The sequence below is a fragment of the Stegostoma tigrinum genome, chromosome 33 (assembly GCF_030684315.1).
Source record: "Stegostoma tigrinum isolate sSteTig4 chromosome 33, sSteTig4.hap1, whole genome shotgun sequence".
NCBI classification, from domain to species: Eukaryota; Metazoa; Chordata; class Chondrichthyes; order Orectolobiformes; family Stegostomatidae; genus Stegostoma; species Stegostoma tigrinum.
This window is the reverse complement of record NC_081386.1, coordinates 20,111,398-20,138,071: the sequence shown is the minus strand read 5'-3', so window position 1 is coordinate 20,138,071 and position 26,674 is coordinate 20,111,398. Positions and strand designations below refer to the sequence as shown.

Genomic DNA, 26,674 nt, shown 5'->3' with positions numbered 1-26,674 from the left:
AACACAGCAGGCCAAGCAGCATCTCAGGTGCTCCTGAGATGCTGCTTGGCCTGCTGTGTTCATCCAGCTCCACACTTTGTTATATGTGAAGTGGATGTTTCATATGGTGAGGAACATTACCCCATCTTGATAATCCACAGCTTCACTTTGGCAAATACAGACAGCAGATTTTTTGACATGGGCTGCCCGCACGGACTCTGGACGTTGTCTGATATCAGTTTAAACTTCCTTCACTTTACACAGTTTAACCCCTAGACAAAAATGCATATTGTGCGTTCTCGCACAGAATCATTTGGGAAGACTTCAATGTAAATACAACCCAGTAGTGAATTATTCAGACAGCCTCAGGTAGCAGATAAAGACAGAGAGGTCCTGCCTCTGTCAGCAGTCTTTAGACAATAACTGAAAGACTATGGTCAGATTCAGACAGGAAAATGGAACCTGTGCACGTGAATCTATCAATGTAGAATAGACATTCTTCATCCCAGAAATGATTCTGAATATTGATAAATACTGAATATTCTGTCGCCCCCTTCAGTTTATTTAAAAAACATGATTCCATTTGATGGTTTCCACCAGAAAAGGCAAGAACATAAAGATTAATTATCGGCAGATCCACAAAGCTTAGGACAATGCAACTTCAAATTAACAGATGAAGTTGAATACAACTAACTGAGGATAAGAATTACATGAGGTTACCGCAAGTTCATGCTGAACTATTCCCCCTCCACTGAGGAAATCACTACTCCACCTGAAGGTTCATGCACTATTCCATTCTAGTACTCAGATGTACCATGCCATTTAAAACAGATGGTTCCTATAATGAAATGTATCCCCATCATATTAATACTCACTAAGATTGTGCCAAATGCAAATAGCTTATTTAACATTGACAGTAGACACAATAAGCACTGTAGATTAATTTAATATTCCTTCAAATGTACATTGTAATTCCTAATGAGAAGCAAAAGGGTTACATTCTCAGAATATAAGAGCGAGGGAAAAGATCAAATAAAAGAAATGAGAAAACAACATTGGCATCAGAACAAGTGGTCATGAAGCAACAGGATCGTCGCGAAAATCCAACTGGTTCCACTTATGGCCTTTAGAGAAGTAGACCTGCTCTCCTTATCCATTCTAGGTCTATATATGACCAAAAGGTCAACTGTCATCTTCTCAGGCTAGCTAGGGATAGACAGTGAATACCAGGCTTGTCAGTCATGCCCATATCTTGAAAATGAGTGATTGAAATCTTCTTGTGCTTCCTATAAATTGAACTAAGAAAATTTTTAAGTTTTACATCATTCTTGAATGCAGTTCAAAGAAAGCCAAACACATTTATTGAAGGTGCACAAGTCTTCTCAGAACTCAGAACTGTGTTAGTTATTCTACTATTCATTAGCTGTCTCTCCTGAAAGTGTTGGTACTGAGGTTGTAGATTTGCTCACCGCGCCAGCGTGTTTGATTGCAGATGTTTTGTCGGCGCTCTTCGGGCGAAGCATTGGTGTTCTGTCCCTCCTGTTATTTATATGCCTCAGTTTGCTGGGGTGGTTGGGATTACTTCCGGTTCTGTTTTTCAGTGGTTTGTGCATGGGGTCTAGTTCATTGTGTTTGTTGACGGAATTCCGCTTGGAATGCCAGGCCTCCAGGAATTCCCTGGCATGTCTCTGTTTGGCTTCTGCTACTATGGATGTGTTGTCCCAGTCGAGTTTGTGTCTTTCTTTGCTTAAGCACCAACTAGCCACCAAGAGACAAGACAATTCTCACTGGTCTCAATACACGCAGACAAAGAAGGGCATGAATTCGACTGGACAACACACCCATAGTAGCATGAGCCAAACAGAGACTTACCAGGGGATTCCTGGAGGCCTGGCATTCCAAACGGAATTCCATAAACAAACACATTGAACTGGACCTCATATACAAACCACTGAAAAACAGAACCTGAAGTAATGCCAACCACCCCCAGAAAACAGAGGCATATAAATAACAAGAGGGAGAGAAGACCAATGCTTCACCCAAGGTGCGCTCTTGATGTTACCTAGAAGAGTGACAAAATGTCCGCAATCAAACACTGGCTCGGTGAGCAAGTCTACAACCTCAATATCAAGCCGAGCTACAAGTCTTCTCAAAAATTTTAAGCGTTGGGATTGAGGTTGTAGACTTGGTCACCGAGCCAGGGTTTGATTGCAGACATTTTGTCACTCTTCTAGGTAACATCAAAAATGCACCTTGGGTGAAGCATTGGTCTTCTGTCCCGCTTGTTATTTATATGCCTCGGCTTGCTGGGGGCGGTTGGGATTACTTCTGTTCTGTTTTTCAGTGGTTTGTATATGTATCTGCTCAGTGACCTCTGTTCAATCCAGTGAGGTCTACTTTGTCAGCTGAAGTAACTACAGCTTCTGGGTTCCCATTCAAGTAAACCAGAATGAAAACATTTCAGAGATAGTAGGAACTGCAGATGCTGGAGAATCTGAGATAACAAGGTGTAGAGCTGGATGAACACTGCAGGCCAAGCAGCATCACAGCAGCAGGAAAGCTGATGTTTCGGGCCTAGACTTCTTCATACAGTTCGGTAATAAATAGGGAGAGAGGGAGAGGTGGATAGAAGACAGATAAAGAAGAAGATAGGAGTAGTGGAGACAGGCAAGTCAAAGAGGTGGGGTTGGAGCCAGGAAAGGTGAGTGTAGGTGGGGAGTTAGGGAGGGGATAGGTCGGTCCAGGAAGGACGGACAGGTCAAGGAGGCGGTGTGAGGTTAGTGGGTAGGAGATGGGGGTGGATCTTGAGGTGGGAGGAGGGGATAGGTGGGAGGAATGGTTAGGGAGGCTGAGACGAGCTAGATGGGTTTTGGGATGCGATCGGGGAAGGGGAGATTTTGAAGCTTGTGAAGTCCAAATTGATACCATTGGGCTGCAGGGTTCCCAAGAGGAATATGAGTTGCTGTTCATGCAGCTCTCGGGTAGCATCATTGTGGCACTGCAGGAGGCCCAGGATGGACATGTCGTCCAAGGAGTGGGAGGGGGAGTGAAATGGTTCGTGACTGGGAGGTGTAGTTGTTTGTTGTGAACCAAGCGTAGGTACTCCGCAAAGCGGTCCCCAAGCCTCTGCTTAGTTTTCCCGATGTAGAAGAGGCCGCAACAGGAACAGCAGATGCAGTATACCACATTGGCAGATGTGCAGGTGAACATCTGCTTGATGTGGAAAGTCTTCTTAGGGCCTGGGATGGGGATGAGGGGGGAGGTGTAGGGGCAGATGTAGCACTTCCTGTAGTTGCAGGGAAAAGTGTCAGGGCTGGTTGGGTGGAGGGGAGTGTGGAGCAGACACGGGAGTCACAGAGAGAGTGGTTTCTCCGGAAAGGGGAGGGAAAATGTCTTTGGTAGTCAGGTCAGATTGCATATGGTGAAAGTGTCAGAGGATGATGTGTTTGATCCGGAGGTTGGTGGGGTGGTACGTGAAGATGAGGGGATTCTCTTTTGGCTGTTACTGCGGGGAAGGGGTGTAAAGGATGAATTGTGGGAAATGCCAGAGACACATTCGAGGGATTTTTGACCACTGTGGAGGGGAAGTTGCAGTCCTTGAAGAACGAGGACATCTAGGATGTCCAGGAGTGGAATGCCTCATCTCGAGAATAGATGCAGTGGAGGCGAAGGAATTGGGAATAGGGGATGGCCTTTTTGCAGGAAGGTGGGTGGGAGGAGGTGTATTCTAGGTAGCTGTGGGAGTCAGTAGACTTGAAACGGATATCGGTTTCCAGGTGGATGCCAGAGATGAAGGCAGAGAGGTCCAGGAAGGGGAGAGAGGTATCAGAGATGGTTCAGGTGAACGTAAGGTTGGGGTGGAAGGTGTTAGTGAAGTGGATGAACTGTTTGAGCTCCTCGTAGGAACACAATGCGGCGCCGATACAGTCATCAATATAACAGAGAAAGAGGTGGGGGAATCGGGCCAGCATAGCTTTGGTGGAGGATTGTTCCACGTAACCTACGAAGATACAGGCATAGTTTGGGCCCATGTGGGTACCCATGCCGAACCCCTTTGTCTGTAGGAAGTGGGAGGAATTGAAAGAAGTTGTTGAGGGTGAGGATGAGTTCAGCCAGGCAGATGAGGGTGTGGGTGGAGAGGGACTGGTCCGGCCTGAGGGACAGGAAGAAGCAGAGGGCGTTTAGGTCATCTGCATGGGAATGCAAATGTAGAGGGACTGGACGTCCATGGTAAAGATGAGGCGTTGGGAACCAGGGAATTGGAAGTTTTGGAGCAGGTGGAGGGTGTGGGTGGTGTCATGGATGTAGGTAGGGAGTTCCTGGACCAAGGGGGAGAAAATGGAGTCAAGATAAGTTTGGTGGGGCAGGAGCAGGCGGAGACAATGGGTCGGCCAGGGTAATCAGCTTTGTGGATTTTGGGAAGGAGATAGAAGCAGGCTGTATGGGGTGGGGGATAATGATCTTGGAGGCTGTGGGTGGGAGGTCACCTGAAATGATGAGGCTGTGGATGGTTTGGGAGATGATGGTTTGGTGGTCAGGGGTGGGAGATTGATCAAGGGGGCAGCAGGAGGAGGTGTCAGAGAGCTGGAGTCTGGCCTCAGCGATGTAGAGATCAGTGCGCCATACTACAACTGCGCCTCCCTTGTCCACGGGTTTGATGGTGAGGTTGGGATTGGAACGGAGGGAGCGGAGGGCTGCACGTTCTGTAGGGGAGAGGTTGGCGTGGGTGAGGGGGTGGAGAGGTTGAGGCGATCGTTGGGGCAGTTGGAGATGAAGAGGTCGAGGGAGGGTAGGAGGCCTTGGGATGGTGTGCAGGAGGAGGGGGTGTGTTGGAGGCGGGAGAAGGGGTCAGTAAAGGGAGTGTTAGGTTCACGGTTAAAGAAGTAGGCGGGGAGGCGGAGGCGGCAGAAAAACTGTTCAATGTCCAAACATGAGCGATATTCGATATTTGGATGGTGGGGGACAAAAGTGAGCCCTTTACTGAGGACTGTCCATTTGTCTGGGGGGATGGTGAAGACTCGGCAGGGCTGGGTGCTATTGTCTCCTCTGGAGCTGCTGGCTGTGGAGGTGGTGGGCGGAGCGACATTGGCAGTCAGCAGAGTGACATAGGCCGGTAAATCTTGGATGTTGGTGGCAGCGGCGTCCTCGATGTCTGTGTTGTCAGCCTCGGAAACAGAGGCGGCAGCTTCAGCAGCGGTGTTGATGGCGTGGGCTGTACCGGAAGTGGCATACCGGGCGCCGGCGGATGTGACGTCATCCATGGAAACCATTGGTGCTCCGAAGGCGGCCACATGGACAATGGCGGCAGGCACATGGTGGGGAAGGTCCTGGGTAGGGTGGCAGGCACCAGTAAGTTTAAAGTACTTTCGGTTTTTAGTGTCCAATAAAGCCAAGTAGAATTGTGAGTTCAGGTTGTGGATCTCACGAAGAATAAAAAGCAGGAGAGGTCCTTTGCAGGTCTGGGAGACGGAGGCTCTGAGCTGGGCTAGGCTTAATTGTATTATCTGGAGATGCCGGTGCATTGCAGCGAGTGTGTGTATTTCAGGAGTCATAGCAAGAAACGCTTCTGTAGGATATCAATGTTCTGACTGTAGCGTTCTTCGCAGTTAGGGCCAAATTCAGAAGGCTTAAATGTAGACTGTAATCCATTGGGGATGATCTGGTTCTGTAGGCCGTTACTCAGAAAGGTAATGTTGCTTTAGGACATGGTTGAGCAGTTTCAGGGCCAAACAGATTACAACAGGGTTGCAGTGGGAGAGGGATACACTGAGGTTTTTCCAGAGGGAGGAGTTAACTTCTTTAAGGTAGGCATCCTTAGAAGAGGCTTCGCAGTGGGGTTAAAATTGTTACAGAGATAGTTTGAACTGCCGATGCTGGAGAATCTGAGATAACATGGTGTGAAGCTGGATGAACACAGCAGGCCAAGCAGCATCAGAGGAGCAGGAAGGCTGACGTTTCGGACTCTTCTTCAGAAATGGGGGAGGGGACGGGATTTCTGAAATAAATCGGCAGAGAGAGAGAGGCAGATAGAACATGGATAGAGGAGAAGACAGGTCAAAGGGTTGGGGTTGGAGCCAGTAAAGGTTAGTGTAGGTGGGAAGTCAGGGAGGGATAAGTCAGTCCAGGGAGGATGGGCAGGTCAAGGGGGAGGGATGAGGTTAGTAGGTAAGAGATGGGGGTGAGGCTTGAGGCAGGAGGAGGGGATGGGGGGAGGAAGGACAGATTAGCGAGGTGGGGACAAGCTGGGCTCAACACGAAACATCAGCTTTCCTGCTCCTCTGATGCTGCTTGGCCTGCTGCATTCATCCAGCTCTACGTCTTGTTGTCTCAGATTCTCCAGCATCAACAGGTCCTACTATCCCTGATACAGTTCAGTACATGCTTTTAAGTTTTTTCCATTTTACAGTTCAGACTTTCTTCCTTGTCAAAAACAAACCATTTCCCTTTCATCATCACTGCAAGGCAGGCAGCCCAGAGGCAACTGGGTCCACAACTTGCCTTCTTCATCTTACATTTCTTGAGAAAGTAATTTGTTCTTTTGTTGTTAGGCCTTGCAAACATACCATTAACAATACAAGAGCACAAGGCTAAAGTGCTACAGCCTTCACTATCAAGTTAATCCATGGTCTATTATCCATCATATAATTGGATATTAGGATGGAATCAATGAAGAGACCTTGACAAGAGCCAAGATGTTCACAACTCCAAAAGGGTAAAGATTTGTTTTAAATGGGCCAGTACAGCCCCAAGGAAAACAGACCTGAATCAAAACAAAAACTCAAATGTGTTACTTCAGGTTAATTTGTATTTCTTGAATTTTCTCTTTTCTTAATATAAATATGCGCATTCAGATGCAAAGCCTACAGCGTACCCTTCTGCTGATTTTTCTCATCTCGCTAGTTTTGTCACTTTAGCAATATCAGACACTGTAAATGGGACAGAAGCTGGTTTATCTGATCTATTAGACCTGGTTGTTCGAGGTCTCATAGGAGATGCTGCTCTCTGGTACATTAATAAGCAATAGATCATTTGTTGACTGTTCTTGGATACAGTTGAGCAGATTCTAGCATGAGTAAGGGATGGTGACTCAGTGGTTAGCATGGGTCCAGGGACCTGGCTTTAATTCCATCCTTAGGTGACAGTCTGTGTGGAGGTTGCATGTTCTCCCTGTGTTTGTGTGGGTTTCCTCTGGGCGCTCCCATTTCCTTCCAAAGTCCAAAGACATACAGATTAGGTGGATTGGTCATGCTTAAAAATTACCCTGTGGTGTCCAATAATGTGCAGGTTAGGTGCGTGCACCATGGTAAAAAAAAACCCACAAGAGGTGGGGGGGGGGGGTGCTGTGTCTGGGTGTGATGCTCTTCAGACAGTCAGTGCAGGCTTGATGGGTTGAATGGCCTCTTTCGGCACTGTAGGGATTCCATGATTCTAAAGGCGGTGGCCATATCTGGTTGAGTGGAATACAATGTACATTGGATATACTCAAGCGCCTTCAGGGTCTCAGAAAACAAATTCTGAGCTGGTAATTCAGATCAAATATTCTAGTGAGTGAATACTCAACAGCCAGTTCATGAAGAAATGGAGAAATCTGAAGGGGGCCATAAAAGCCAATTTTGTTGATCTCAGTATATTAAGGATTTGAGACAACACCGCAATTGTGCTGAACAGAAATTGCTCAAGAATTGATTACAGTGAAAGACCTGTGTATCGACTTGGTGGGATAAATTTGACATAGTGCAAGTGTTCTCAACCTTGTTGCTCCCAAGGCCCCTCGAGTTATGGAAATTTCACTGGGCTCCTGCAGAGTAACCATTTCTTCTCTGTATAAAACCAGTGATACTCAGAAGAAACATATATAAACCCTGTTTTCTGCACATAAACCAATGTTTTCCCAGCTACCTTCAATTCTGAGGAAGGGTCACTGGGCTCGAAACGTTCACTCTGATTTTTTCTTCAAAGATGCTGCCAGACCTGCTGAGTTTTTGCAGGAACTTCTGTTTTTGTTCAAGATTTAAAGTTATCTTTGTTTTGCTTACAACTTGGTTGCTAATATTCAATCTTTCCCTTTCCTTGTTTGATGTTGACTCTTTTCTCCAAAATCCAACTGACCAGGGAGACCTCACATCATTAGCCTTCAAACACGCAGATTCCTTTACTTTCAGCAAGCAATTTTAAAAATTCTATTTGCCTATATATGCAACTGGACACAATTTGAATTCCCGAAGGCAGAGCAGATTGTAAATCAGCTTGAGAGGGTCTCAGTGGAACCACATGCAGGGGATGGAATGAACGAGCAAAGGAAGCATGGGCTTGGAGGATCGTTTACCAAAACAAAACTGCTGCAAGTAATCATGTCACTGGGGAACCATTAGCTGATGCTTCAAGTCAGGGCAATGATTCTCAGTGCTGTATGCCTGACAACTCAATATCGTATCTTCATATCCTAGCCCAGTTTTCCATCATTGCTCTGTGTCCACTCTATGTGTGAACCTGTTCTGTTTTCTTTACACACTTCATCCAGGATTCTGTGTGATTACTGACAGATTCTTCCTTGAATAAAGTCTCATTGAATGGAATCTCTTGATTGACAGAGCACCTTATGGAGGCTCCAAATATGAATGGCCTAATTTCGTATCAGTTTGTTTGTCGTACACATAATCTGGTTGTTATTGGCAGACTCATTAAACCCTTGCATTGATCACCCACTGGTTCACAGCCCCTGGTATAGTGGACAGACACCAGTTTATATAGAGTACCATGTTTATTAATTGGAAACCTCTGTGTCTCTTTTGTAGCAGGACATTCTCCTATTGCTTTGGTATTCATTTCACTTTTTAAACTAAAGTTGCATTTAAAAGCAGGTAACATTTCTGCACTGGAGGAAGGAAGGAAAATATCTGTGAGCTTGGCACCTTGTGAAAGATTCATTCACACCATTGGGACCAATGCTCCTAAAATGGTTTGGCTCATTCCTTTCAAGAGTAAGAACTTTACTCACAATACATTCTTGATGGGGTCTGATATAAATATGCCAAACACTGTTCAATTGTGAGACCAATTCCTGAACATCTTTCACATGGATGACACAGGGCATGTCTTGGTAAAAGCAGACATGATCTGTTTACCCTATGCAACCAGCTATACAATTACAGATTATTTTAAAATCCACACACACACACAGGCAAACACATTTAGCAATCACCTATACAATTACTGATTATTTTAAATCCACACACACACTTCAGCAACCAACTATACTTTTACTGATTATTTTAAAATCCACACACACACACACACACTTAGCAACCATCTATACATTCTCGGATTATTTAAAAATCCTTATACACAGACAGACACACACTTAGCAACAACCGATACAATGACTATTTTAAAATACACTCGCACACACAATTAGCAATCACTTACACGACTTCAGATTATTTTAATAATCCACAGACACATCTCTCCATGGTAAATGCTGCAGTTTTTGGATTGTGCACTGGCTCAAGCTGGTGCCAGGGCTGGAGCCATGATAGAAAGAGCAGCTCGGAGGCACCGTCCATTATCAATGTGAGAAGGAGAGTGCCTGGGCCGGGGACTGCTGTACTTACGCTCCACATCATGAAGCTTCGCCCTCTCCTCCTCCAGTTTCCCCTTCAGCGTCTCTGCCTCGTCCCTCAGCGACGACACGGTTTCGTTCTCCTGTAGCCCCTCGGTTGCCATCTTTTTGACACCGAGAAGAAAACAAAAATAAGATTTTTCTGAAAAAAAAGGCAAGGTTTCTGTGTGTGTGTGTTCAGATGCTGTTTGTTGCCGGAATGATACCCAATGCTCAGCTCAAACAGTTAGATGGAGGCTAGCTGACGTCAGTGGGAGGATACATCATCCTCCAAATAGGAAAATTTCCCTTCTGAAATGCCAAGGATTAGGAAGAGCATTTACAGCCGGACAGTTTAACCTCCTGTATCTATGTGTGTGTGTGTGACCTGCTTGTCAGGGAGCGGCAGTTAGTTACAGAGACGTGGGGAGCGAGTCACTTCTAAAATGTAGCACTGCCCAGGCCAACACTGAAAGAATCCAAATGCTAGTTTACAGATTTTACACTGTATCCCTCCAGCAAAACTGTCCAGGTGAAGGATGTAGACAATTTGCCCCGAGCATCTCTCTCCATAACTCCTCCGTACGCCGCCACACCCAACACACACCCAAAACTCCTTAAATTGTTCAGAAGAACGTGAACGGCGCCAACACGTTTTGAAGTTAACAGTGTCATTCGTTCCCATATTGTATGAAAATACTAAACGGGCGGAATGGGTTGATTTTTATTATTTTGTCTCTGTCGAGGGAGGCTTACACTGTGTCTCATTTTCCAAACAGTTGGAAAAATGTGCAATCCATTAATGTGAATGCACAACAAATGTTGTCTTCGTTTTTGAGAAGTGTTAATTCAAACTGGTTTGATCTGGATGGTTTCCAAATGTGGGTTAACCCCCACCCCTTAACCGCGCAGAACAGTAAATACACAAAACGCTGGAAATAGTTAGCTGGTCACACTACATATGTGGAGACACAAACCAACTCCCTGAAAGTTTGGGACTCAATGTTCCACAATTCCCCTTCATAATCACTCTCCTATTTCCTTCAAAACTGTTACATCTCAAACTTTACTCAGTCCTAAACAAAATGTCACAGATCTGAAATGTTAACTTGGCTTCTCACTCCATAGATGCTGTCAAACTGAGAAGAATTTCCAGCATTTACTATTTATGATTTCAGATTTCTACCAAATGCCTGCCCTCTGTATGCTATTATCAACATCACCTTCCGGTTTCTAACCATTTTAACCTCCCTTCCCACTCCAGGGGTGACACGTCCATCCTGGGCCTCCTTCACAATGACACTACATACAAACTGGATGAACAACACCTCATATTCCATCCCGGGAGTCTATAGCCCAATGTCTTGAAAATGGAAATCACCAGTTTTAAAATCTCCCGACCCCCTCTCATCTCCACCTCCTTGATCCGATACCGCCCGCCAATCTTCTTCCCCACCTATCTGTCCCACCCTTCCCACTACCCCTACCTGCATCCACCTATTGCCATCCCACCTACCTTCCCCCAGCCCCACCTCTCCTCCCTCTATTCCCCAGCTCCCTCCCTCCTCCCAGACCTGATGAAGGGTCCAGGCCTGAAACATCCCCTCTCCTGCTCCTCTGATGCTGCTGTTGTGTTCCTCTAGCGCCACATTGTGTTGCCTCTGACTCTGGCATTTGCAGTTCGCACTATCTCCCAATGTTTTCCTTCATTTGTTCCAGCAATCTGGACATCTGAGGCTGGACCACTATCTGTTGCCTATTCCTTATTGTCTTGGAGAATGTGATGGTGAGTTACAATGGGGGTGAACCACTGCATTCTATGTAGTGTGGCTACTGTATATCCACGTGACAGTTGGAGGAGTGCTTCTGTGAATTTGACCCTGTGACAGTCAAAGATGGTGTATTGTTGAAAGGGAGTGAGCAGTTTAAGTTAGAAGGGAACTTACAGTAGAGGTCATGCTTTGGAATGTGCTGTCCAAGGAGACTTGGAGACTTGTACTGTACACCTGTTTACATCCTTATCACTGTGGCAGATGATGCTTAAGATGGGTTGGTTGGGGTATCAGTCAAGCTGGGTTGCTTTGTTCCTAATACTGTGAAGATTCTTGAATGTTTTTGGAGCTGCACCCATCCCAGCAAATTAAGAATATTCCATCATGCTCCTGAGTTGTTCCCAAAGATTGAAAATATGAAATACCCCCTTCATGCCTCATAATCTGCGTATTGCTGGAGCTGCACCCATTCAGGACAAATGGAGAGTATTCCATCAGACTCCTGAATTGTGCCTTGTAACTTGTGGACAGGCTTTGGGGAGACAGGAGGTGAGTTATTTACCATTGAATGCCCAGCCTTCGATCTGCACTTTTAGTTACAGTATTTATTCGGTCCATTTATAACCTTCAGGATGCTGACGATATCGGGATTCAGGGATGGTAGAGACTCATAGAACACAGAACAGTACAGCACAGAAACAGGCCCTTTGGCCCACCATTCTGTGCTGACCATAACGCCATTCCAAAGGAACCCCATCTGCTTGTACATGGTCCATATTTCTCTATTCTCTACCTGTTCACATGTCTGTCCAAATGCCTCTTAAACATTGCTTTTGTGTCAGCTTCTACCACCATCCCTCACATCATGTTCCAAGCACCTGCCAGCTTCTGTGTAAGAAACTTGCCTTGCGCATGCCCTTTAAAAACTTTTCACCTCTCATCTCAAACCTTTGCCACCTTCTTTTAACATTTCCAGTCCGAGAAAAAGACTGCAACTATTCGATTTGCTGCATTGGTGAAGGTAATTGACTAGCACTTGTGTGGCGTGAATGCTATTTGCTATTTATCAGCCCAAGCCTAACTGTTATTCAAGCCTTGCTGTATGTGGACATCATTATTTGGAGTACAAATGAGACTGGAAATTATATAACAATCTATGGAAATCCCTAAGTCTAACTATGTGATGAAAGAAAGTAATTGATGAAGAAGCTGAAGATGATAGGACGTTCAACTTTTCAGGAATGACTTACATACTTACATTGCCCATGGTTTTAATATTACAGGAGAACCGTTTGATTTATGGACATTAAACTCAGAAGAGGTAGTTATCCAATTTTATCCTCACTGCCAAGCTATTAAATCCAATTGAATTTTCCTAATCATTCCACATGGCCTCCAATATTACCTTTCTTCAAGTGATTATCTAGCTCCCTCTTAAGACACAATTACAATGTGAAAGAATTCTCACTTCGTATCAATTAAACTTGTAAATCTGGCATCATCATCTGACTTGACTAGGAATGAAAGGTCACACCATCAGTTTGGGTTTGGAATGTAAATTGCATGTGGTTTCACAGATTGAATGATTATGGATTTGTTATACTCCATGGCACTTTATAGGCTAATCTGACATAGATTTCAGCACCTTAAAAGCACTCCCTGAATCTGCAACTAAAAAGATAGCTAAAGTTCCAGTTGGGCAGCTGAGAGCAAAGTTCTGTCCGTCTCGAGCGAGAACCGGTTAGTTGTTCAGTCTGAACCAGTGATTCACTCAACTTTAGTAGACATCCATGGCAATTTGTTCCAAATCTCAATCATTCCATGTGAATAGAGTCTTCTAGGAGCACATTATACTGAACTGTAACTTCTCTGTCTAGTGCTTTTGCTCTGTACTGACACGGCACAAGTCATAGAGAGTGGACTGTAATACCTGAAATATGGTGGACACAGGGCCAACAGCAACTTTCATAAGGCAATGAGCTAAAGGCTTGAAATACAAATGATTGCGGGGAATGAGGAAAGAGCATTGGGAAGGGAATCATTGAGTAGCTCTGTCAAAGAGTTGGCACAGGCACCTATTCTGACCTGGACGATTCTATGAAAATAAAAGTAGTTTAAATCCTGGATCAGGACCTGTCCAAACACATAGGAGCACAGTAAATGAAGGATTCCTCAGTGGACATTCTTTTAGAGGCATTAATAATTCAATTTTAGTGACCATATGAAGGTGCTTAGGTTTGTGGCCTGTAACATGTTTGAGAGGGAGTAATGCTGGCTAAATTCACAGTCTCTGCCTTAACTTGTTAAGACATGTTTGACGTTCGAATCATTGGCCGTACCATTTCGACACACAGTGAGCAATAGTTGATCTGCTCTGTGTTGATGTAAAGGTTCCGCAATGGCCCAACTTCCTGGCATTTTTCACACGGCCCAAAGGTCGCAGCAGCAAAAGTCTGGTCACACATTTCTCAGGAAGCCTGGCCTGAAACTGCAGACAGAAAAAGGAAAATCAGGGAGGAAATAATAAATATTCAACAGCACATTCGGTCAGTGAACGATAAATCTGTGCAGCCTAATCCAATCAGGCAGAAATACACACACAGACACACACACACACACACACAAGTGTGTTTCAACATCAGTGACAGTCGAGTATTCCAATCAGGGACCCAATCACAGTTTTGTGATTTTATGTTGCTCAAACCACGTATCACCAAAGTAAACATGATGATATCTTTATTGCAAGAAATACAAGCACAGATCAGACAATCTCTGCACACATTTAACATCTTAATTTTGAAGGGCAATTACACAAAAGCAGAATCAGAAATTCAAACAGGACCTGCCAGAAACACACAGCAAGGCTGACAGCAATGGCAAAAATAGCAGTAGAGATAACAGGTGGTATCTGCCCCTTGAGGTGCCAGGCTTGGATGCGGGAAAGTAGAATGTTGGCAGAACCACATTCTGGTGGCTTTCCACCTCAATCAGAATTAAGCTCTGGTTAGGAGAACGTTTGGTTAACCTGCTTACTGCAATGACAATTGAGGGCCATTAAATGACTAATTATAGGCCTTGGCTCATCATTACTGAGGGTAACTGAGCTTCAGATGACCCTGTCACCATGTGATAGTCCTGATAACTACCGCCTGACAGTGGCAGTGGAGGGTGTGGCATTGTAGAAATGTCACTGGACTTGTAATTCAGACCCCTAGGCTAATGCTCTGAGGATAAAGGGTTTGAATCTCACCATGGCAGGTGGTGACATCTGAATTCAATAAAAATCTGGCCCAGTGGAGACCATGAAACCATGTTTGATTTGTTGTAAAACCGATGTGGTCACTGATGTCCTTCAGGGAAGGAATCCTTACCCAGACTGGCCTACATGTGATTGCAGAATCTCAGCAGTTAGGTTGGCTCTAACAGTCCTTTGGGCAATTAGGGATGGGCAATAAATGCTGACCTATCCTGCAATGCTTACAGCCCATGACTAGATTAAAAATATAAGCTCGTCACCTTGTGAGATAAGGTTCCAATGACCAAAGTCAACCAGTGTCTGACTGAGGGACTAGGTGTTCAGTGGGGGTACTGTTGCCAGCTAGAATTAACCACAACCTGGCTTCTATTCCTTTTTTCCGCTTTTCCTGTAAGCCCCAACCTGAGAAAACCACCCACCCATACCCACTCATCACTTACCATTGTCCCATGTTCCCATTATCTTGAGGTTCCTCCAGCAACAGGCCTAGCCTGCTCTATGGTGCATCTCTCACTGCCAAGGTCACGATTCCAGAATACAGCCCGCTGGTGGCTTCACCATTGGCTGAGTGGCATGTGATTTGCAGGGGCCTTGCTGGAAGTATTTGGAGAAATGCAACTGTACTTAGTGTATTGACTGGCTTGCTGTTGTCATGTGACCTCTACCTTTGCTGTCGCTGCTTCGGTGAGTAGGCCGTAGCCACCATTAGACACACATTACATCAAACAAGTTCAGGAGTGGTATATCAGCAGATGTGTGGATTTAAAGAGCTGTAAGAAAGCCAGCTCCTGAAACAAAGAGTATGGAAGACCTTTTTTTCAAAAACCATTCTGAAACTTTGAATGGCTGGGTGAGACACACCTTGCGTGCTGTGGAAGTGAAAGGAGATATGAGACAGAATTGGAGACAGTAGGAACTGCCGATGCTGGAGTCCGAGATAACACAGTGTGGAACTGTAGGAGCACAGCAGGCCAGGCAGCATCAGAGGATGCTGTGTTATACATGACACAGAATTGGAACCTTTTTGCACTCTCTGTGACAGAACTATGAAGTAGCTGTAGGAGTAATGTCAAATCTGAGTAAGTAAGCAGAATAACCCTGCTATCACTGCTGAGGAAAGAAAACAACAAGTTGCATTATAGCCTAGTTCTCACTGAGGAGCAGAAAAGCCAGATAGGAGAGATTATGCAGGCTTTCAAAACATACTTTGAACCCCATATTAATACTACTTATGTTTGGTATTTGTTGAATTTCAGAGCTTTGAGGGAGATGGAGACAATTGGTCAGTATGTGACCATACTGTTACACATAGCTGGATCCATTGAGATTGGACAACTAAAAGTTAATCTTATCACAGATAGGACTAGCCAGGCATTAAAGATCCTGCAGTGAAAGCACATGTCCTGAGAGAGGGGAAACATCTCACAAAAAAGTGATCGGCATGGCAGCAGTTTTGAGATTGTGAACCATTAGCTACAGCGTATAAATGGGAGAACAGATGATGGGTTGAATTAAGCTGATTGACGTCCAAGGCCAAACGAGAAAAGTATTTCGGGAATAAAGGATAAATAGTTGCAGAAAAGCCAGTGGAAAAGTAACAGACAGATGTCAGAACGTGCATACATGGGCAGCACGGTGGCGCAGTGGTTAGCACTGGTGCCTCACAGCGCCGGGGACCTGGTTCAATTCCACCCTCAGGTAACCACCTGCGTGGAGTTTGCACATTCTCCTCATGCTCCTGCTTCCTCCCACAGTCCAAAGACATGCAGGTTAGATGGATTGGCTGTGCTAAATTACCCATCGTGTCCAGGGATGTGCAGGCTGGGTGGGTTAGCCATGGGAAATGCAGAGTTGCGGAAAGGGTAGGCGGGTGGGACGCTCTTTAGAGGGACAGTGTGGATTCAATGAGCTGAATGGCCTACTTGCACACTGTAGGGATTCTATGATTTTATATTACTCACACAAAAGATAGGGAGGAATGTTCAATGTGGGGGAATTAGTACCCTAACTGCAAGAAACTGGAATCACTTTTCACACAAGTGTTGAGCTAGAAAAAAAGCAAAGCAAGCTTATACAGATGTCAGCCAGTGATACACAAGCGATCCTTATGATGTGCGACATCCCAGACAGACCAGGGATGAAGCTGGCTGAATTACTTATGTTGTCACTGTTGACTATTATTCTGATTATTGGAAAAAAGACTAACCAAGTCAACAGCAAACAGTGAGATTGTCAAATACAATTCAATTGTTATGGCATTCCAGACATTGTGATGAGTGATGACGGCCCTCATTTCATGCTTGAAACATTCATTCGCTTCCTACAGGATTGTGAAATTCACCATCATACATTGGCTGTACACTATCCGCAGTCAAATAGAAAGGCCGAGACAAAGGGATCAGAAAGAAATCAAGTAAATCTGGCGCAGTCTTGTACAAGGCAATCCTTGAGCAGAGTCTAAAGGCTAATGTCACAACACACACAAATTATCCTTCCAATAGTGGAAATAAAACTATCAATGCCGGAAGCAGTAATATGTATAATATAAACATGAAATGACAGGAAGCAAAAATTCATTTTAATAAAACTGCCAAGTAGTTGCCAGAACTGAGCATTGGAGAGCCAGTCAGAGTCCAAACATTCAACATTCTCAACAATGGTTAGTTCATATAGCCAATTGGGACTTGTGGACAGCTACATTTAACTTGATCACACACAATGAATATCAACAACGAGATTTGTCAAAATAGCCGCAGATACATGCATACAACTGGAGACCAAACACCTTTACTACAGGCAGCAAACCAGGAAGAAGTGATCTCATCACCTCCACAGAGTACAGGACAACGTTCAGCCCTGGAGTTTCATTGTTCCCCAGCAATAGAAATGGATTAGTAACAACAGTTACCACACACTACCATATGGGATCAACACTCACTGGTGAAGGAACATCACCTTAAGAATGAGCAGGCAAAAGAACAGCCATCGGCAATGCCCAAACAAACAATTATGAGATCTGAAATAAATAGGGAGAGAGGGGGAGGCAGACCAAAAGATGGATAGAAGAGAAGATAGGTGGAGAGGACAGTATAGGTGGGGAGGTAGGGAGGGGATAGGTCAGTCCGGGGAGTACGGACAGGTCAAGGGGGCGGGATGAGGTTAGTAGGTGGGAAATGGAGGTGCGGCTTGAGGTAGGAGGAGGGGATAGGTGAGAGGAAGAACAGGTTAGGGAAGCAGGGATCTACTCAATGTACCGATTACTTATATATGTAGAAACTAATGGCAGTTGAACTGACTAGAGTTAACGCATCCTGGTCCCTTCGTGAATGATAACGTTCATTGTTAAACATATATACCGGATAACTTGGATAACTTATAACTGCAAATGATAGTGTTCATGTTTCTTTTTTTTAACCAAAAGGGGAGTGTTTGCAGAAATACCCTTGTATTTAGTGCACCAACTGGTCATATGACCAGTTCTTCTGGGAACTCCTGTTGGCATCTGTTAAAAACACGTCACTTAAAAGAGGAAGGAACAGCAAGGGTCTCTTACTGGCCCTCTATTCAGCTGACAAGCGATTCACTGCGTCAACAAGATTCCACCCTATGTTTCAGGTCAATGACCTCTCATCAGAACCTTTCTATTAATTTCTCTCTCTACAGATGTCCAACTTCTGAGAATTTTCAGTAATTCCTGATAGTTTATAAACACAATTTCATCATATGCAAAGAACTACTAAAATCTGAAATAAAAGAAAAATAACCTAGATACTGGAAATCCAAAATACAAGCAGAAAAAGTGATGGAAATATTCTGCAGGTGCGACAGCATCTGTGAAATGCAAACAGAGTCAATATTTTAAACTGAATATAATCTGAAAGAAGACTTGTATTCAAAGCAAAATGCTAACTGTTTGTCTCTCTCCAAATAAATCCAGATTATTGACTATTTTAAGCACTTTCTGTTTTGTTCAGCACCAAAATCCATACTCGATTTACTCAGATAAAAGAAGATGTATAATATTTGCAAAGTTTAACAATTTGAACTGTCACACAGATGACATCACGAATTCCTCATTACAGGTTGTTATTTAGCCTTTTAATTCTGAAAATCAATTAATTCCAAACATATGCTGGAATGGGAACATCTGAAACATTTATCTGCATGTAAAATGCCAACATTTGAACATTGAGTTTAAATTCAGACATACCTGAATGCTCCAGGAAGAATGCAGATGGGAGGCTGAAGTCAGGCTCTGAGAGACTGAGGATTTGAGAAACTAATCCAGCTTCAGTGGCTAAGTGATAATCTATTTAAAGGGTTACAGGTCATTTTGAATATTTTTACTGACACCTTTCGACAGAGCCTTTTTATAGTCACTGTAACTTTGCACTTTATTACAAGAAACGTAAGGAATCTAACAACTAAATACATTGGATATTTTGTGTGTCTCAGGAATGTTTGGAATGATTAGCTGTTCAAGAGATTCATGACTCAGTTGACGTCTTAAATAGATCAGCCAGTTGATCACATGGTTTAGTTTTCCAAATACGCAACACAGCATCTGAAAACTGTCAATCGTCCTTAAAATTCCTTTACAATTTCAAATCCACAAAATAAATTTTAAAAAAGGTGTATATTTTAATTGAATGTACAAGTTTGAATATATCAGTGACCAGGGATGGTCTGAACAACTTTGTTGACTTAGACATTGGGTGGAGTATTTACATTTTTAAAAATATAATTCATGGGATGTGGTCATCTCTGACTCAACTAGCATTTATTGCCCATCCCTAATTGCCCAGAAGACATTTAAAAGTCAACCACATTAGTCACATGTAAGCCAGACCAGGCAAAGATAGTAGATTTCCTTCAATAAAAGGTGAATTGGATGGGTTTTCACAACAATTGTTGGTGGTTACATGTTACCATTAGGCTTGCTGTTAATTCCAGATATTAATTTCATGATTTATCATGGTGGGCATTGGAACCCAAGCCCCAGGAACATTAATCAGCTCTTCTGGATTATCAGACCAGTGACATCACACAATGCCACTGTCTCCCCTGATAATAGGTGATTGTGTAGAAATTATGCTAATTAAAGTTTTATCAGACTACCAAATATTTTAAAATTACAGCACAAGAGGAAAATATTACAAATCCTGAAATTCTGATTAAAACAAGTGATGCAAATAGGAAGTTGTTGGCATCTGAAGAGATTGGAAATGGGTTCCTGTTTGCATCGGGAATCCCTTAGTATAAACGAGAGGGTGGAGTGAAAAGACAATCTGCCTATGAAGGTGGATCCAAAGTTTTTGAAAATTTTGTTCTGGGAGAAGAGTTTTACTACTGATAGCACCGCATGAAAATTTGAAAGCGCCCTGCCTGATTTTCCAGATCAGGTTTTTGAAAGCCCAGAGAGTAGAAAGTTGAGTTAGAAGTATTACTACCTGCACCTGAGTGAACTAAACAGGTGACCCTGATCAACATTTCCAGAAAAGCAACTGGTGAATCCACATCTTTGCCTGTGAAATAATGTGCAACTTTTAAGTAATCTGGTCAGTTTTATTAATTTCTTTTTATCTCGACTGACTGATTCTGTATCCACTGCCCTTTTGAAGAGAGTTCAAAATATCTACCACACTTTGTTTGTAGAAGAGCTTCCTAATATCACTCCTGAACAGTGTAACCCTAATTCTCAGTCTGTGTTCCCTAGTTCTAGAAACCCTGATAAGTGGAAATGGTTTATCTTTGTCTACCTTGTCTTTTCCGGTTAATGTCTCGAAGACATTGATAAGATCACCCTTTAGACTTCTACATTCTAGAGAAAACAAGCCTAATTCGTCTAACCTCCCCTCACAATCCCTGAAGTCCGAGTAGCATTCTTGTAAACCTACATTGTAAGCCAACAGTTCTCCAAAGGTCAATATATCCTTTTTAAGATGTAGTGCCCAGGTCTACTTAACCTCTCTGCATGTGAAAGTCCCTCCATACCCGATATCAGCTTAGTGAGCCTTCTCTGCACTGCCTCCAATCCCAGTAAATTTTAGTGACCCAATGTTTTCAGGGAGTATTACAGTCCATGACTGCTGATTCCTGAATAAATTAGTCAAAATGTCATATCGTAGTAACATCCCTACTAATAGGGTAAGTTCTCTTTGAATTTGAAGTGGTCATCCTGAGCAATAATTACTGACTTTAGGAAAGCCAAATCATATTTATTGCCCAAGCCAACAACAGTTTATGAAATTAAAATTGTAAATATCAATTGAGAGGAGAATTAACTCATCTGGTCACTGTTCCATTTAAAGTAAGCCAGTACAACTTACCAGTCTAATTATTTAATGGCCTAAATAAAATGATAGTGCCAGTCCATGTAGGAGGGCAGGAGAGAAGTGGGACCAGGTCAGCGGAATTTGAAACTAGATAATATCAAACTGCTCTCCAGTAAAAAAAAAAACCCTATTTTTAATCCCAAAGCAATGTTTCACTTTATTAGTGTTTGGTAATGTCATCCTTTCTTCACAACGGGGTCAATCACTAAGGGACTAATCTTAGGTCCACTGTTCCTGCTTTACTAGTGTTATCATCATGGACTAATTGTACCAATGTTTAAATGGGTAGCTCTGGCTAATCAAGGCCTCAATTGCTGAGATGGTAACCCTGGTAATAAAAATGAAATTATTAATCTAAACGTAGGTCTTCGAGATTCAAGCACTAAGGGCTGTGATTACTTCTTTTGGCAGCTTGTTCCATTGTGAGGTTGCCCTTGTGGGGAAAATAGGTTGTTGGTATACCATCTTGCAAAAGGGGATGTCTTTGCAGTTTGTGTGGATCGTTCCCTTGTGGTTTGTCATTGTCAGAAAGCACTAGGCATTTGTTTCTGTTAATGTCCGTTCTATATAGTATAGAATATGAGTTAGCCTATTTTCCCTCTTTTGCTGTAGTGATTCCAATTCGAGATCCACTGATGAAGGCAGTGACACTGGTGTATTTTCCAGTTGAATCATGGAGTACGTTTGGATTGTTTCAAGCTTATCGAATAATAGGATCTTTGTACAGAAGAGGCCCTTTGGCCCATTGAGTACATCACCAAAAACTACACCACTACCTCCACTAAGATGACTTTAGCATACTAGGTCCATATTCTTGAATGTTTTGGCATTTCAATAGTTCATCCATGTACTTTTAAAAAAGGTTGTGAGATGACCTCACAGGCAACCCATTTCAGACCCCACCCCAACCTCTGGTGAAAGAAACATTTTCTCTAAATACTTCCTTTTAACATAAAAAGTGTACCCCCTTGTTCTTGACCATTCACCGAAGGGGAACAGCAGCTTTCTACCTACCCTGCCCATGCCCCTTATAATCCTGTAAACCTCAAACCAGGCCCCTGTCAACATCCTCTACTCCAGAATAAGAACCCCCGAGCTTATCCAGCCTCTCTCTGTAGCTGAAATTGGAGCAGTACTCTGGCTCTGTAGTTAAGACAGCAGTGGACATGGGTTTGATTCCACCCTCGGGCGACTGTCCAAGTGGAATTTGCACATTCTTCCCATGTCTACACAGGTTTGCACTGGGTGCTCCAGTTTCCTCCCACAGTCCAAAGATGTGCAGGCTGGGTGAGTTAGCCGTAGGAAGTGCAGGGTTATAGGGTAGTGTAAGAGGGGTGGGCCTGGGTGGAATGTTGGGTTGCTGTGACTTGATGAGGTGAATGGCCTGCTTCCACGCTACAGGGATTCTTTGAAATGCTCCAGCCCAGGCAAAACTCTGGTGCATCTCCGCCACACCTTCTTCAATGCAATTGCATCCTTCCCATAGTGAGGCAACTAGAACTGCACATGGTACTCTATTTGTGGTCTAACGAAAAGTTCTGTACAGGTTCAATATAACATCCCTGCTCATATAATCTACACCTCAACTGATAAAGACCAGGATGTGTCTTCTAAACCACCCTATTAACCTCTACACCCAATTTCAAGAATGTTTGAACACACAACCCAAGATCACTCTCAGCTTCTTGGTGCTGTGGGTAAGTCACCACATTTCAGCTACTTATTAAAGAAATCTCATATAAAATCAAGTACTGAAACAATAATTCAAACTTTATTGCACGTTGCAACTAAACACAAGACCCCTTAAGTAAGCAAGTATAAGCCTGCGATCCAACTTAGTGATTACCTGAATTAATGATGAAATCTGGCCAGGACTTCAACCAAAAAATGGTCTGTCTCTGGAAGTCTCCAGGATTCAGTCCTTCTGTAATGTTGTTCTGTTAAGTTCTGCTGTTGAGTTGTTCTGGTCTTTGATTCTTATGCAGATATTCATCCTTCAGTCTCTGAGGTGATATATTGATTGATATTGCTTAAAATGTCCTTTCACCAAATTACTGCAAGACTGCAGCTGGATTCCTTAACAAAAGTAATTTCTTTGTTCCTTGTTACATTTGGCAAGACACGGCTTTCCTATGATTACCTCCTTAAATTCTTCTACAGGGCAATCAGTTAGTTACCCGTGTTGCATAAAGCATCCAGTCAAGCAGGTATCAAAGCAGTTTTCTCTATGTAGCCCCCACTCCCAGACGTGCCAAATACTTGCAATTCCTGTATAAGTCAGTCCTTGTCTTTATTAGTGTGTGTGTGAAACAGCTTATCTTTTGTTGGTTCATTCAGTCAATGAGCTGTTATTAAAATTCTGAAGTCTATAATATCACGTTAGTGTCCTGACAGTCATTGAGAGCTAATTTGTCTCTTTTGCCAGTAAGGATCCATACAAATAGTGTACACAACTAATAAATATTTGATAAGCTGTGACACTTATACGACCATTAACTCTTTCTGCACTGTTTCACCTCTGCAATCTTTTTCTTAAGTATTTCTCACCATTGGATCCAATCCTGCTGAAGCTATTGAAAAATGCAGGCAAATTTGACACAGTGTCATGTCATGCTTTCATAGTACACACATTGTCGCCTGCCATTGAAAAAGCCCAGGTGCAGATAGTGTAATCTGTAAAGTCAGACAATAGCTGATAAATTGCAGAAACGTTTCAGAAATGGAGAAGATTTTGAATAACATTCAGGGAACAGATGGAAATGGGAAGAAAAATGTTGAAAGAAAACAAGTGAGCAGTTTAAAATCACAGCTTCAAAAAGCTTGCTTCCTTCCAATTAAAGAAGTAGAAATTTGACAAAAAAACCTTAGTGCAACAGCAGACTGGTAAACACTAGAGCTGGCATTTCTTGTCTGTGAAACTGCTGCTTTTAAATCACAAGCTATTCCATTTAAGGGGATGGATAGTGTGTAGCTGTAGTAACAAGATTCTCAACTTATTTTACTCGTGCAGAGATGGATAAATGTAGCATTAAATGATCTAGTTTTTGAAGTGAAATAGGGACGGAGCTGGGTAAATATTCATTTACAATATCAGAGGCTGACCAAGCCACAAGCTAAATATAATTGAATATAGCCGTTTCCAGAGAAAATGTCATGTATAAAATGAGATATACTGCCATCTAGTGCACTCAAGAAAGTAATATATACACGTTACGATTTGACAGGAGGCTTTTTATAAAAAACGTTTAGAAGCAGTAGAATAACAACATGATCCGCAGGGCTGAATGCGGATGTGAGTAATGAGTAAAGTGGAAGTACTGAATGACCTTTCTCCTTCAAAGTTCTTGGAATATTAACAGTTTGTTCAGAACAGTTTCAAAGTAGATATTCATGGTATTTAAGTAGCACACGCAGCTATGGCTATCTAATTTGGCAGCAAGACTTCCTTCCTGCACTGCAGCTTAGTCAATGCGGTCATGACAATCTTCCTGTTTGGCACCCCTCATGAACTGAACCAACTTCTTTCAGGAATACTGAACAAAGGAAGTCGTCAACAGTTACAAAGCCTCTGCACGTAGCAATGAGACACAATCTTAGCCTGTGGTGTGTAGTTTTCAGATACCCACTAACACTTTATTTTCCTAAAAGGAGGTGCTATAGAATCCCGACAGTGTGGAAGTAGGCTGTTCGGCCCATCAAGTCTCCACCAACCCTCCAAAGAGCAGCCTACCCAGACCCCACTCCATCCCTGTAACCCTGCATTTCCCACGGCTGATCCACCTAACCTGCATAGTCCTGGACTCGATTGGCCATGCTGAATTGCCCATCCAACTAACCTACACATCTTTGGGCTTTGGAAGGACTGTGGCATCTGGAGAACCACACAGGCACTGGGAGAGTGTGCAAGCTCCACACTGACACAGTCGCCTATGGCTGGAATCAAATCGAGGCCCCGGGCGATGTGAGGCAGCAGTGCTAACCACAGAGTTGCCATGCTCCCTATAGTTTCTGTTCACTCAGAAGCATGTTTTAAATTAAATAACTGTAGAAAAATAAATTTTACATGAAAATGTTAATTTGTCAGAAAATACAACTAGAGGTGATAAAGAATTTGAATTTACCTAGCACTTTCATGAGGCATCCCAAATTGCTTCACAGGCAATTCAATACTTTGAAATATGGTTACCAGTACAATGTTCAAAAATTGCCAAACCACACGGAGTGAAATATTGTAAATAACAAGGAAATAAAGACCGGATAATTTGTTCTAGTGGTATTGATTGATGGATAAATGTCAGCTAGGACATGAAAAGAATTTCCGTCTCTTATTCAAGTAGTGTTGGGGATATTTTATGTGCACCTGTGAGACAGAATCTTGATTCAACATTTCACCACGGTATGGACCACAGAGCTGCAAGAAATTGACACCATAGATTGTGTGAAGTCTCTGGAGTACCCTCCAACTCAAAAGGGAGCATGCTCCCACCGAACGCAGGGTAACTACTAAAATTCATTGCAGCTATGAAGTCTTATCAAGAGATTGACAGTGAAGCACCAACAATGAACCAAATAGACAGGAGTTCCCCATGCCCCTTTCACTTAATACGAAGATAAGCAAAATCTGATGAAAGCTCAAGTCAAACAGCTCTAAGTCTACAGAACTGTTAAAGATTCTGAACCATTGTGTTGGTCTGAAACATTATTTAAAAAATTCATAAGTTAGAGGGAAGCCTAAGTGGCTTTACAGTGCTAGATAATACCTTGGTGAGAGGGACCAGATGACCCATTGGAGTGAATGCATCATTGAACATTTTTCTCAACTTGCTGTAAGTAATTAATCTCTCAAATATGAGCAGCATTTTTCACAGCATCATTGTATACATACAACTGCAGGATTTCTCATTATAGTAAAATTCTGCATTATAAAGCAATGCACGGTTCATGCTATAATTTGATTAAGAACAATAAAGAGTTTTGTTAACAATAAAGAGTTTTGTTAAATAAATTTTTTGATACCTGTTATGGTATTGGTGAGTTATAAATGCCTCTCACTGCCGGAGTGTCACAAAATGTTCAGGTTAGTCACAGATGATTGACTCCATTTCCTAATGAAGTCAATTAAAGCTGGTAGGTTTCATATTGAGGCACATGAGAACAAGTGGCTTCAATCTGGTACAGTTAAAGCATTTTGAACACAATATAGGCATTTCCAATCTTATTGTCTGTTGGGAAACTTTTCTAACACTTTGCAGATCTGGTGGACCAGGTAACCATAAAATGGTTCAGATTAGGAGAGTGAAGAACTGGCATTTTCCTTGGCTTCCTATTAACAAACTGGGAAACAGCACAGATTTACAACAAGGGGAGAACTCTGCAATGCAGACAGATCCATTTCTGTCGGATGGTGTTTAATTGAGGGTATCCTTCTCAAATGGGGAACAGCAGGCCACACAGAACATAGTAAAAAGAAAACAATTGTCTTGCTGCGCTGGTAGCGGTCCAAAAGAAATTGTCTTTCTTCATGCGAGCAATAGGCAAAAATGTTTCTTAAATTTATAAGAATACATTGATACTTGAGTTTTTTTTAATTTGACACATGCAGTGAAACTTCACACGGGAATAAAATACTTGTTTTTGTTTATTTTCCTTTTATTGAACAACATGAAGTGTACAATGTTAAAATATATTCTGTACATAAGAATAAATGCTTTGATAAATAGGATTTCCTATTTTT

General features: G+C 42.9%; 1 protein-coding gene across 3 annotated transcripts in view; it reads right to left on the bottom strand.

The window, feature by feature from the left end:
- Positions 1-18,916, bottom strand: part of LOC125467184 (guanine nucleotide-binding protein subunit beta-5) — an 83,593-nt gene extending 64,677 nt beyond the window's left edge. Inside the window, exons 1-3 of one of the 3 annotated variants that reach the window (XM_048562667.2) lie at positions 18,816-18,916; positions 13,689-13,837; positions 9,591-9,702 (exon numbers count right to left, since the gene is read on the bottom strand). In XM_048562667.2, the coding sequence (XP_048418624.1) occupies positions 9,591-9,702; positions 13,689-13,814 (238 nt within the window). In that variant the 5' untranslated portion in view covers positions 13,815-13,837; positions 18,816-18,916. Of the gene's footprint in view, positions 1-9,590; positions 9,703-13,688; positions 13,838-18,369; positions 18,388-18,815 lie in introns of those variants that run through there. The other 2 variants (XM_059639333.1, XM_048562668.2) reach the window with 2 other exon arrangements.
- Positions 18,917-26,674: the final 7,758 nt, after the last annotated feature.